General features: G+C 51.9%; 5 protein-coding genes across 5 annotated transcripts; 3 read left to right on the plus strand and 2 right to left on the minus strand.

Annotated features, from left to right (window-relative positions):
* Window positions 1-857: 857 nt before the first annotated feature.
* FEN1 (Elongation of fatty acids protein 2) lies at window positions 858-2,039 on the minus strand (the record flags this gene model as incomplete). The annotated part of the gene is made up of 1 exon (XM_064836245.1): window positions 858-2,039. The coding sequence occupies one exon, from the start codon at window positions 2,037-2,039 to the stop codon at window positions 858-860; it is 1,182 nt and encodes a 393-aa protein (XP_064696454.1).
* A 2,342-nt stretch (window positions 2,040-4,381) lies between these two features.
* On the plus strand, window positions 4,382-5,029 carry atp9 (ATP synthetase subunit 9; the record flags this gene model as incomplete). Its single annotated transcript, XM_064836246.1, has 3 exons — window positions 4,382-4,442; window positions 4,568-4,861; window positions 4,932-5,029. 3 exons carry the CDS (start codon window positions 4,382-4,384, stop codon window positions 5,027-5,029), a joined length of 453 nt encoding a protein of 150 aa, XP_064696455.1.
* A 2,050-nt stretch (window positions 5,030-7,079) lies between these two features.
* On the minus strand, window positions 7,080-8,532 carry LTS14_003544 (uncharacterized protein; the record flags this gene model as incomplete). Its single annotated transcript, XM_064836247.1, has 2 exons — window positions 7,080-8,175; window positions 8,228-8,532. The coding sequence occupies 2 exons, from the start codon at window positions 8,530-8,532 to the stop codon at window positions 7,080-7,082; spliced, it is 1,401 nt and encodes a 466-aa protein (XP_064696456.1).
* Window positions 8,533-9,906: 1,374 nt separating this feature from the next.
* On the plus strand, window positions 9,907-10,962 carry LTS14_003545 (uncharacterized protein; the record flags this gene model as incomplete). The annotated part of the gene is made up of 1 exon (XM_064836248.1): window positions 9,907-10,962. One exon carries the CDS (start codon window positions 9,907-9,909, stop codon window positions 10,960-10,962), a length of 1,056 nt encoding a protein of 351 aa, XP_064696457.1.
* A 741-nt stretch (window positions 10,963-11,703) lies between these two features.
* CBS2 (Cytochrome B translational activator protein cbs2) lies at window positions 11,704-13,242 on the plus strand (the record flags this gene model as incomplete). Its single annotated transcript, XM_064836249.1, has 2 exons — window positions 11,704-11,746; window positions 11,822-13,242. 2 exons carry the CDS (start codon window positions 11,704-11,706, stop codon window positions 13,240-13,242), a joined length of 1,464 nt encoding a protein of 487 aa, XP_064696458.1.
* Window positions 13,243-13,708: the final 466 nt, after the last annotated feature.

Consider the following 13,708-nt stretch of genomic DNA (forward strand, 5'->3'; position numbering starts at 1 on the left):
TACTACCCATGGAATTGAGAGATAGTTTATCGGAATCCTCGGCAGTGAATGTCATCTCAGGGAATGGAGCCTGCGTGGCCGGTATCCTCCTCCAATAGACCATGGATCGGCGATTGCGGGTTCCTGCGGTTGAGTGTCCCCAGGTGGTATAGACGATGAGATGCAATATGGAACGATTTTGCCCCAGTGGTTCTCATGAGGATATCGAGGTTCGGATCTGGCAATGACATGAGCGCGCGAGGACGAGTTTCCTCAAACGCAAGCCTACGGCTACGATGATCAAGGCAGTATTGAGCAGGCTTTCTCCACAATCGGGCAGAGCGAATCGACGCGTTTCTCGCCGAGAATGTCGAGCACACTGGACTCGTGGCGAACCCTTGAATGGCGCTCTGTCACGTCTTGTCCACGTCCGATAACGAGCAAGTGCATCAGAGACAGACTGAGACTGAGGACTGCAGTTTCGACCAACCCAGGCAGCAAATCCAGTGTGCACCACGCGGTGCTTTGATTTGCCGCCAACCACAGGTCAGCGATATTGTAGCTGAACATACCATGTTGTGATCTGATGAACCACTAAGCAGAAGTGACTTCGAAGGGTTGCGTGTGCAGTGCAAGAAAGTTGCGTCAAACAGGGCCACAAGTAGAGAGAGAGAGAGAGGGATCTGTTAAGACTTTGTATTGAACAAGTGCGAAGCTGATTCGTACTTTGCTCTTTCCCGTCACGGAATTTTTAAACGTCACTTCGAAGCCTCAGGCTTCGGATCATTAACTCTGCAGGTGTTTCCGATGTACACCGCCAACGCCTCGCTTCACAAATGCAGTAAACAAACCAACCATGCCCATAAATGACACGGCCCTCATGAATTCATCTTTGGCTTGGATTTCGCCTCCTTCTTAGCCTTCTCAGCCTCCTTCTTCGCCTTCTTATTAGCAGCGAATTTCTCCTCATTCTTCCTCTTTAGACTCGTCTTCTCCTCCTCCGTCTTCGGCTGCATCTTGAAGAAACCTTCGATCCTTGACTGCTGGCCAGATTTCAGGTTCTTGTTCAGTCTGCTCGCTGCGTTGCGCACACGGTCCTCGTTGAAACCTTTCTCCTCGACCAGGAACTTCACCAGCCCGTCCACGTCAGGAGCCTCCCATTTGAAGTCGCATTCTGGTTCGTCGGCGGAGCGAACGTCGGGCTCGAGGAAGAGGAGACGGGCGTCTTTGTAGGGCCAGTCTTCGGGGAAGGTGTATTTCTTGTTCTTCTCGTTGTACTCGACCACCGCTTCCAAAGTCTTGTGTTCGCGGATGAGGTTCAGAGCTACCTTTGGACCGATGCCTTTTACTGGGTCGACGTAATCGCAGCCAAGTAAGATGCATAGGTCGATGAATTGATTGAGGTCCATGTCCAGTCCTTCGAGCACAGCATCTAGGTGAATTTCTTGAATAGGTTCCTTGCGTTGTTCAGAGAATGTGAGTTTGCGTAGTAGGACTGGTGAGTTGAAGGTGAGGGTGTCCATATCTTCTGATGCTGCAGCGAAGACCTTGCCTGCTCTGGCGAGGACGGCGCATTGTGCTTCGGCTTCGGTAGGAGCGATGATGTATGGTACGCCCATGAGCTTGAGGAGACGCTGAGCTTCGGCATTGTGTTCGCGAGTCACTCGGACTGTCCTTCTACTGAACTTCTCAACGTCATCCGCTGTGCCTGTCTCCTTCGCTTCTTCTTGCGCCTCTTGTGCCTCGGACTTGCGCTGAAACCTCTTGGCCAGCTCGCCGGATTTGAGCTTGGGTGGTTGACCATCGAAGACATAAAGAGGCTTTATGCCATTGTCGATGATGCGGAGTGTGCGGTAGAAGAGGCCCATGATATGTGATGTGGTCTCGCCATTCTCCGACATGAGTTGTTCACCACCACTTCTTACGGCGACAAGGAAGGAATACAATGACATGGAGGCATCGATGGCGACTTTGCGGCCGAACTGGTTCTTGATCTCGCCTTCCTTGATGGCATCCGGGCAATGTTCCTTGAGCACTTGGGCCAGATTCTTGATACCCATCTTGGCGAGTGTTGGAGTTGTGTACTTGTGCTCGAAGGAATGGTGTTGTGGTTTCTCACTCAGGCCTGTGACGCTCGCTAGGTCCAGAGCCTGATGTCAACGTGGAGAGCTTGCAGTCCAGCTGTTTTTGCCTTGCGATATGACAATTGAAGCACACGATTAAAACGCGAAGCTGTCGCGTTAAGTGACCATGACGTGAGGATCGGCAGGCGCGACCGCCACTAAGGTTTCAAGGATGCGGGAGCGACCGCAACCCATCTGAGACCCTTGCAGCAGGAGAGGCAGAGCTGCTAAATTGTTGAACAGTTGGCTGTTTCCGTTCGCGAATAATCACATAAACACGACAACCACATTCACTTGCCTCTCACACCACAGACTAGCATCGGAACGAGTTTGATTGATCATCTGAAACGACTACGAGCTCTTTGTTTTGGTTGCGATAGCGGGCCAATACCGCCAAGATGAATCTCTTCCGTATAGCGGGTGAGCAAGGAGACAAAATATTGTGAAGAGATCTTGAAGGGCGTGGACTAATCATACCTAGCGGATCTGTGTCATTTGGCATCAGTCCTAATCCTCATACATAAGATGCGAAGCTCGAGTGTAAGCAACAACCCTACGCAACAATGATTTGGACAAGCCAATGGCTGACCCTGGCGCAACACACAGAGCGCATCAGGCATATCCTTCAAATCGCAATTCTTATACCAAGTCGTCTACGTTGCGCGATATCTCGGTACGTCCCTATCGCCCTCACCCATCCACAACAACTCTCCACAGGCACGACATACTAACCCAAACATTCGCTCTTCAGACCTCTTCTGGACCAACCCAACCAAGAACCTCTGGAACACCTTTTTCAAAATCATCTTCATCCTCTCCCAATCTTACATCATCTACCTCATGCTCGTCGACTACAAACCCACCCACGACCCGAACCAAGATACCTTCAAAGTGGAATATTTGCTCGGCGGTGCATTGGTGCTTGGGGTTGTGCTGCCACCTAGTTATGCGATTACAGAGGTATCGACAATGGTGCAGATGTGAACGGCAGACACGGGTTGCTGATACAGTTGTTGTGCTTAGATGCTCTGGGCTTTCTCGCTTTGGCTCGAGTCCGTCGCCATTCTGCCACAATTGTTTATGCTGCAACGGACCGGCGAAGCTGAAACGATTACGACACATTATCTCTTCGCACTGGGCGCTTATCGGGCTCTGTATATCCCGAATTGGATATATCGATACTTCGCTGGCCAGTGGGTTGAACCGATTGCAGTGTTGGCTGGTATCGTGCAGACGGTGCTGTACTCGGACTTCTTCTATATTTACTGGACAAAGTATGTCGAGATATTGCTGCTAGTTGCGAGGAACGATTGTCCAGTGCTGACCTTCATGACAGGGTACTACAAGGCAAGAAGTTCAACTTGCCTGTGTGAGCATTGCGTGTGGCTGTCTTGGCCTACTGGATTCGAGATCCAGTCCTGGCTAGTATGGCCATCTTTTGATCAGCATAGCGGACATAAGTCAAACCTCGAAATCATATCTACCAATTCCATGTCCTGTGCCATTTGGTCGTCACCACGACTGCCCCCTTGGTATTGACTGTAATTAATGGGCTGCTGGTCTCTGCTGTGCATTGCGAGGCTCAGGCGTCGACGATGTTGGCTTCATCGACGTTTCGTCCAGGTCAAGTGAAGATGGAGACTCACACATTGCGGAGTATGGTCGCCAAGATCATGAAGCGGTGCCCTCGGCCCGGACGAGTCGATGGTGTCCTTGTGCATAGACAACGAAACTGGCCTTTGTCATGACACTCTGAGCTGCTTTGCGTTGAGCAATCCTTCATCTATTCAACTCCTCGCAAGCCATTAAGATCGCGTGATGATATCGCGGCTTCTGATACTCTGATTACCTGTTGAGTGAGGCTCCACGCTTTAGAGTTTCCCCTCACGCTCACGTATCAAGTGCCAGTGGCATGAGGCTGGTTCCCTCTTCACTGAGAAGGTCGTATACTGTCATAGAAGTGCTCGAGTATCAATGACAAGGGGATGTAGAGTGAATGCATAAACAGCAATCTCTGCCTCACTGTCAGAAAGCAGCGTATCACACTTCCACCTCTCGCGCAGCAACGCGGCTCGTGTCGCAATGGCGACTTGCTCGAAGCAGGCAAGTGCAGTGCACGGAGCAAGTATGTACCTAAGTACCCCCAGCTTTATTATAACAGCCGTGCATCCCCCCATTTCTTCTCCATCGACTCTCTCCATCTCCACCTCCACACACTCCATCTCCCGCACCAACCACACGCAAAACCACGACTCGCAAGCATGTTCGCAAGCACGAAAATGGCCTCCGGCGCTGCCATGCGCATGTCGAGCCGTCGCTTTTTGAGCACCCAGAGCTCCTGTAAGTAGCCCAAAAGAGCTCCCCTCAACCATTGGAAAAAGTCCTTCACGGGCAAGGAAAATCACCCCAAAACCAACCACAACGCCCCTATCTAGAGTCCACGCTAACCCGCACTCCTCCCCCAGCGACTTCCCGTCTCCCCAGCACCCTTCTCCAGAACACCCGCTCGCCCATCGCCGCCGCCAGCCGCAATGGCCTCCTGATGAACAATGCCCGCAACAACATCACCCGCAACCTCATGCGTAACGGCCAGCAGACCCGCGGTGTCGTCGCTGAGACCATGACCACTGCCATCGTGGTCGCTGCTAAGATGCAGGGTGCTGGTTTGGCTACCGTCGGTCTTACCGGCGCTGGTGTGGGTATCGGCACGGTTTTCGCTGCCCTGATCAACGGTGTGGCTCGTAACCCATCTCTCCGCGGTAAGTGCCGTCTTCTATAGATGGAACGTGGGAATGCGGGATAGAATTGGAGCTGACTTTGATGAAAAAGGTCAACTCTTCTCGTACGCCATTTTGGGTTTCGCCTTCGCTGAGGCCACTGGTCTGTTCGCGCTCATGATTGCGTTCTTGATCCTCTACGCTTACTAGAGGATGTACGAGATGGCGGCGTGACGTGGGATGGCTGGTCGTGAGATTGGGCATTCGCAAGAGGCTGCTACTGTGCTTGAACTGAAAAGTGGGTTCTGCTGCTGGGACGAAAGCGGATCAGGACGGGATGGCAGTGCAGACTCTACGCTTCACGCTTGTCGTGCAGATGGTTGTAGATCAGGAGCTGGAGGTGGTGGAGATGTGATACAGAGATCGAGCATAGATGTACCAATATGCCCACTTTAACCGAGTTCAGTCCTGTGACCCTCCCATGCGTGATTGCTCTATGGCGACATGTCATAACCCAAATGGCTCTGCCACGTGCGAAGAACAGCACAGCCACTGAAAGTTGAGTGACACTATGCTGCCGTGTACCGCTACGCAAGCTATAGCCGAGGCATTCATGCTGTAGCAAGCTGTAGAGTATAGCGGCCGTTGGCAGACTCTGCTTGGCCGCTAGTCGGCCATGTGCCCAAATAGTACATAGATTGACCCGCTGTGGTCGTTGTCAAGGAAATGCAGACATCTAACCTTTGCACACAATCTTTTCCGGCACATACGCCTCATCCAACACAGATGCCGGCGTGTGCTCCGAGAGCTCGAGGCAGCTGATCGGGAGCACCCTCATATCCCAGCGGAGTCTCATGACTAACAACTGGACTGGCGGCCGGCAAGTCCGAGGGGTCCTCAGCTTTCCTCGGAGGACATACGTCACATGCTTCACTCAAGAAGACCTGCCATGAATGAGGTCGAAAGCATATCACTGTTGGAAGTAGTGATAGGATAGATTCATCTGCTATAGATGCATATACCAGATCTACGTACGACACATCTACGTTCAATCTGACAGGGACATTACAGCCTACGTACAGCTCAAATGCATCATCATTGCCCGACAATGAAGAGCAATCACCTCGTCTGCCTGCCCGTCTCAAGCAGGAAAGGCACTCTCCGAGAACGTCTTGAGGTGTCTATCTTGCAGAGCGCTTGAGCATATTCGACGAACTTGGCATACTTCTCATCCGGGACAGCAACCATATCGTGCTCCAGCAGCATCAGGACCATCGGAATATCCGAGATGCGCTCGCAACTGATCATAACTGTCTAACGCGAATCTTGACCAATTCTCATGTCCAAGTAGGAAGCATAGGACATCTCAAGGCTTGCGCCGTGGTTTGGTGCTTCGATGGTCCTGCATAGGCACACCCCAGATGTTCCATCTGCTAGAAGAACTTCCGAGATCCCTCTTGTCTGCTCCGGAGCGCCATAGACTGCATGCTTTCTGGCTGTTGTCATCGAAGATTGTCTGCTGACTCCTGGTCCTTCGCGTGTTGCTTGGACCTTGGCTGGGAGGGCCAGTACTTAGGACTGCTGCGATCGTGGCCGCTGATGCTCCACAGCTCGGAGTTGCAGTGACTGCGCTAGGCTGAGCTCTTGCTGGTTGTCTTCTTGCTACACTTGCCGGGGTGATAATTCTTGTGGCTTCTTCGTAAGACGGCGGTGGATTTGAGGTATGATCTTGCTCAGACGCTTCAGCGAGACCGTCTCTGAAGTTGTTCATCCTGGTATGATGGTCTGTCTGCTTTGTTGAAGAGGAGTTGTGGTCCTGCACCGCAATTGTCCCGTTCTTGTCCATGATTGAAAATGATATCGGATGCAACGATCTCAAGTATTTAGTTCGGTTGAGAATATAGAAAGTGATGTTACCTTGGTTATGCCTCCCTGCACCTGGCTGGGTGATAACATACACTGAACGCCGCGGCTGATGACATGTGCCAAACGTGATGGAGCCTTTGTGGCTATGTATGGTGAGCTTGAAGGATCAAGCCCAAGACGTGTTCCGGCTTGGCGCTGGAGTGGAGATTTACTTGAAATGAGTGATGATTAGAAATTGATCAAACAATCTGCATAGTCCACGGCTGTATACTACAGGCAGAGGAGATGGTTTCGAAATGTGCGAAGAGCATGACATATGATGCTTTCTAGATAGCCAACGACCCGATGCCAAACGCCACGCTAATCCAACCATTACAGCCAAGCACACTCCACATTATACCATGTTCTGACCTTGTATCGCCTCGGCGAATCTTCCGTTCGGCGAAGTCGACCGGTTGTATCGCTGACCATTCCATTGACCTTGCGATGGAGATCGCGACCTGCCATCATACTGACCAGCCATCAAATGCCCACTGGCATCGCTCGGTGGTGAGCCTGAAGGCGGCTGATACATTTGCTCGCCACTCAGACCACTAGGCGCGAGATATGATGTTTCCGAAGCGTCTGTGGCTTCCGATACACTGCGCTGGTGGTGTGAGCCAGCAGGCTTCTGCAGCTCTTCCACGCTCTCGTTGAGCTCTTTGTATCGCCCCGGGCCTGAGCTCTTACGTATCCGGTATTTCTTGACTCCCTTCCGTACTGCTCCTGAAATCCCGGCTTGCTTCTGCGCTTCACGATAAGCCTTCCATCCGCCGCTACGATGGAGGTCGCGGGACAATGGAAAGATCTTGGCAATGCCGATGATCAGATCCAGCGGATTGAGTACATCCAGGATTGCTCTTCCAAAGGGCAAAGGCGTGTCGCGAGGCTTTGCAGACGAGCCATACTCCGTCGAGCTGAAAGCATACCAGAAGCCAAGTGAGAAGAGAACCATCTCTGCGCATGTCGCCAAGCCTGGGATGCCCCAGAGAATGTCGTTGTAGGAGAACGAAGAGCTCGTCTTCACGACATTGTACTGCAGTAGCAGGCTGAAGACCCACGCCTGCATGAATCGGATAAAGACAATGATCTTGAAGCATCCGAGCTTGGATAGTGCTCGGCGGACTTTCATGCGTTGTTTCATTGCGTTGCGAAACTTGAAGATCGACAGCACGCAAGCGCCGATGCCTATGGATTGGAGGATTTCGACCCAGAGATGCGCGAACCATGGATAGAGGCTGTTGACGCAGTAGTGATCTGTCGCTTCTGTGCTGAGAATAATGGCAACACAAGCGATCTCGCAGATGGGATACTGAAACACGAAGATCCAGCTGATTCGTGGCCAGTCGAAGGTGCTTGTCTTCTCCTCTGCGGCCCGCACGGCTTCGAAGAGCTCGTCATTGAAGGTCCCTGATGGTGCCGCATACTGTACGAAGAGTAGATATAGTGCGCTGAGATATGGTCAGCATATGTCACAATTTCAGAAGACGTCTCGCCACGTACCAAAGCCCAAAAGCCTCATACAGGTCTCCTAGAGGATCGATGTACTGCGCCGCCTCATAGCTGTAAACCTCGAAGAAGGCGAAGACAGCGTAGACCACGACGCTGAAGACGATACGGATGATCTGTCGTTGTTCCTTGGGAGCCCGATATCGACGTAGATGTAATGTGATTAATGAGATCGCAATGGCCATAGTCGCAACTGTGCATCCGGCGGCAGCCCATAGCAGAGGCTTCCAAGCGGTGCCACGGACACCATACTCCAAAGATCCTGCTGGTACAGGGCAGGTGCTGTTGACATGTACCATCGCGATGGTGAGCTTGATGAGCGTCCAGAAATATGAGGCGTACAATAGTGATTTGCAAGGTTGTAAGATCTATAGCGAGGGATATGGAAGTAGAGGCACAGTACTTACCTTACTACATATAGTCACACTGATCTCTCATGTCGGGCCATATGAGGCTGAGCTTACACATCTCGCGTTCTGGGCTTGAGTTGCGAAATCAAGGGCTGAGCAAAGCACACATCGTGAAAGAGGAAAGAGCGGTACTCGTCGATCATTGGGGAGCCAAAGCATAACCTGGCAGCCAATGTGTTTCGTCTGCGATTGCAATGGCATCTCCGTCAGATGAATGGTCAAGGGCGCAACCCATACCGGATGTGGAAAAAATGCGAGAGGAGGTACTTGCATTGCATACTGTAGCTCTCAGCCCTGTGGCTTGGCTTGATGATCCCTCGGGAAAGGTCCGAAACTAGCTATGATTGGCTGAAGCTTCGGCCGACACGCCAAAATGAACATCACCAGAGATGGAAATTCAGTGTCCGAATCATACTCATATCGACGTCGATGGCTATGTTGCGCTCACACGTGCTCCACGACATCGTTGGAGAAAGAGAGCATGCGAGCAGGGGACAGAACGACGAAGTGGAGCTGACGGCCTCCGTCAGGATGCCTGCAGTCAACATGGCTAGAAGCATGAACTCGCGATTGATGCCAGTACGATGGGCTCGTTGATATGCTACTGGCATGGGACATGACAATAGCATCTATGCTACTGGCAGGACCGGAACTATCACTTTGAAGTTGCGCTAAGTGGTTTGTCCAAGATTCACGAGCTCTATACGACGATAAGCTCGACAACCTTGTAACAATGACCTTGGAACCGATGCCACCAGTCATGATCGCAGCAGTCCCGTACAGTAGGTATGGACACACTCTCGTGCGATGTCAGGGTATACCAGCCGTTACGCGCTGTCATGCTCGCAATCGTGTCACTTACACGTGGTCTGCGAGAATTGGCTTCTTCTTTTCCTTGACATAATTCATCTGCTTCTTTAGCATTGTCGCTCTCCTGAATGCTTACAGCATGCTCTGGCACGATCACCCCCACTGGGTTTTGCAGCATTTCTTTGTCTAGGTCGCTCACCATCTACAATGTAGTATGGACACGCCTTTGTTATTGACAATGCCTTGTCCTTCTGGTGACAATGCCATTTACAAAGCATACTCAGCATATATCCAAGTTCTGGCAGTGGTTCTGACACACTCCTTCCTCACACAAACACGCTACCAAAAACCTCTCGCAAGTGACCCAACTGGATCGCTGGCCGATCAGCACTACAGGCACAAAACTCACAGAGCAGAGCAACCAAACCACAACCCGCAACAACGACGAGAACAATGTTCTTCACCACAATATTCCTCGCGGCCTCCGCCGCTGCATTTCCCCTCAGCTCGAACTACTCTCTGCCTACGATCAAGGCTCGAGAATCATGCAGTCCTGGTATTAACTGTGTTGGGACCAACCAGTGGTTCCTCTGCAATCCTACCGGACTGGCTATCGTCCAGCCAGTGGCTCCAGGCATGATCTGTTCGAACAACCAGATGATCGCTGCGCCTGTTGGTGGTGCAGCTGCTGGTACCATCGGATCTGCTCCTCACACCGCCGCACCCAGTGCTGCCGCTCCCAGCAGCAGCCATGCTCCCGCAACAACTCAGGCACCAGCCAGCCCCTCGGCTGCCCCGACATCATCGCAATCCGCAAGGTCTTCTTCCAGCGCTGCACCGGCTCCATCTAGCTCTGCTGCAGCAGCTCCTGCGCCTGCAGCTTCCGGTGCGGCAATAAGCTACACTGGTGACGGCTCATCCTGGCCCACAATGGACAAGTGGCTAAGCTTCGACCAGCTTTGGACAAAGAACTCCGCCGTCATGCAAAAGTCGTGCTCGCAATACAACGAAGCCAACAACTCGGACGAAGAAATTGCTGCTATCAAGTCTGCAATCACCAGTGTTGCGCAATCTGCTAACATCGATAACAGATTCGTCCTTGCCATTATGATGCAGGAATCCAAGGGCTGTGTCCGCGTGCCAACGACGAAATACTCGGTCGCCAATCCCGGCCTGATGCAGGGTTACGCTGGTAGTGCATCCTGCAACTCTGCCATCTGGTCCAGCGGCGCACTTGTCACTCCTGGTACCGCACAGAACCCATGTCCGTCCGATACAGTTACCAAGATGGTGACTGAAGGTGTCACTGGAACTGCTGCGTCTTCGGAGGAGGCCCTTGGTCCTCTCTTCAAGGGCATTGGGAAGAACACCGCTCAGGCCTATTTCCAGACTGCCAGAAAGTATAACAGTGGTCCTACGTCTATCCCGGCGAACGGTGAGCTTTCCAGTGGTGGATCGACTTCTTCCTACGCTTCTGATGTCGCTAATCGCTTGATTGGTGCTATGTAAGGTGCTGATTTCTGACGGGCAGGCCTGATAGGAATGGATCTCCGACGCGATCACCACGTAATGTACGATACTGACTGTTGAAAAAGCGCTAGAAGCACAGTGTAAGATACTTTGACAGGTCGAGCTGATAGCAGTGTACTAATATCGCGTTGTCGCTGATCGGAGGTATTTTGCCGCGTTAAACTGTACCATAAGTCCACACGCAGTGCCGATCGTTGTAAGGCTCGAATAGCATAAATCTAAAGTACATCATTCGCACCCAAACCTCTCAAGTCTCAAAAGCATGTAAGCATTGCTCTTTCTTCTCGCATTCTTCCCTTTGTCGTTTGTAGCGCTCGTAGACGCAAGCTTTTCACAGATTGACCTTCAAGCGGCGCCCGGTCTTTATGAGATGACAAGCCGTGCACTTGTTCTGCATGTGAGCGATGCAGATAGACCCTCATCATGCCTGCTATGACGGGGATTGTCTCATACCGTGATGGTCGCAGAGACAGACTGGACAAGTAATGGAAAAGCAGTTTGAAGTTCCTGTCACTAAGAGCCGCGCTAGCCCAGTGTGGCATTAGCGTCGATTCGTTCTCGAGGATATGACTGCCCACTATCCAGCACAGCATTGCCTCGCCCACACGCTCTGTCACCTACTACCCAAATGTCTACCTTCCGGCCCACGGTCAAGGCCTTTGGTACCTTGACATGCCGGGCATGTAAGCGACCTGTAGCGCCAACAAAGCGGCCATTGCAATGGCCTGCCATTCGAAGCTTATCGATAGACGCACAGCAGAAGGTGGGCACGCGAACAACATCAAAGACGGCGAAAGATGAATCTAACAACAGTGACAGCTTCTAGGCTCTCATCTAGAACACGCCGACCCCTCAGTCTACGAAATAATACGACGAGAAGAGCGGCGGCAAAAGCACTGGGTCAATCTCATTCCATCTGAGAACTTCACCAGCCAAGCAGTCCTCGATGCCTTAGGTAGTGTGATGCAGAACAAATACTCCGAAGGCTATCCTGGCGCACGATACTACGGCGGTAATGAGCACATCGATGAGGCGGAACGGTTATGTCAGCAGAGGGCGTTGGCGACGTTTGGGTTGAAAGAGTCGGAATGGGGTGTTAACGTACAGCCGCTCTCTGGCTCACCAGCCAATCTGTACGCTTATTCTGCGCTACTGAACACACATGACCGTATTATGGGACTGGACCTGCCGCATGGTGGACACTTGTCGCATGGCTACCAGACGCCGACGAAGAAGATCTCGGCTATCAGCAAGTACTTCGAGACTCTTCCATATCGACTGGATGAGACCACCGGCTTGATCGACTATGCGAAGCTGGAAGAGCTGGCTCTCCTTTACAGACCTCGCATCATCATTGCTGGAACAAGCGCTTACAGCCGACTGATCGACTACAAGAAGTTCCGAGATGTCGCAGACAAGGTAGGCAACACATATCTGCTAGCAGACATGGCGCATATATCTGGTCTAGTGGCTGGCGGTGTGATACCTTCTCCGTTCGAGTACGCAGATGTGGTGACTACGACTACGCACAAGAGCTTGAGGGGACCACGAGGAGCTATGATCTTCTTCCGAAAAGGCACAAGGCGGATAGATAAGAAGACGGGCTTGGAGGAGAAGTATAACCTTGAGAACCCCATCAACGCTTCAGTATTTCCAGGCCATCAAGGAGGCCCTCATAACCACACCATTACGGCTCTGGCAGTAGCACTTCATCAAGCACAACAACCAGAATTCAAGGACTACCAACGACAGGTCCTCGAGAATGCCAAAGCCCTGGCGGCACGACTTGGACAAGGCAAGGAGAGTGGCGGTCTTGGCTACAACATTGTTAGTGGTGGCACAGACAACCACCTTGTCCTTGTAGATCTCAAGAACAAAGATGTAGATGGTGCCCGTGTCGAGCGCATACTAGAACTCGTCGGCGTAGCAGCGAACAAGAACACCGTGCCTGGCGACAAATCAGCGATGAAGCCCGGCGGCATCCGCATGGGTACACCGGCCATGACGACTCGTGGTTTCCAGGCTCCAGACTTCAAGAGGGTGGCGGATGTTGTGCATCGTGCTGTCAATATTACCAAGATTTTGGATGGCAAGGCGATTGATGCGGCTGAGAAGAGTGGTAGGAAGAATCCAAAGAGTGTCAATGCGTTTAGGGAGTATGTTCGTGAGGGCGAGGAAGTGGTGGAGATTCTTGAGCTGAAGAGAGAGGTCGAGGATTGGGTTGGCACTTTCTCGCTGCCGTGGGATAAGGCTCATTAGGAGAGATTCTCGAGTGTCGGTCGATGGGAGTGTGGGTATGAGCATGGCGTCTCCTGAGCCATACGAGACGTTAATCCTGGATAACCCCACCTGTGAGTACATTTTTGTTGATATCTCACACCTATCCTCAGTCATCTGTTGGCTTGGCGGCCGACTTTTACGCAGCTTGTAACTGCACCTCAGCATCACGTGTTAGGATTGTTCCTCCCTCCCCTGTACATTGTACCTTCCTTTATCCAGAAGGCCGAATCCATAAGCTCAAAGTCTAAAGCTCGATATCAAGCTCTGCAAAGTGGACAACCAGCAATCTTCTTCCGGAGATAGGACAACACGCAAACGTCTTCACAACCACGGCAGTCCAATATGACAAACTTCATCACCCTGCTACGCATCACTGCGATCATGTTCGTTTTTAGCAGTCTCGCAATGACATCAACTGTTACGCCGACGATGACCTCGTTCCGTG

Source organism: Recurvomyces mirabilis, assembly GCF_035927965.1.
Source record: "Recurvomyces mirabilis strain CCFEE 5264 chromosome Unknown scaffold_7, whole genome shotgun sequence".
Taxonomy (NCBI): domain Eukaryota; kingdom Fungi; phylum Ascomycota; class Dothideomycetes; order Mycosphaerellales; family Teratosphaeriaceae; genus Recurvomyces; species Recurvomyces mirabilis.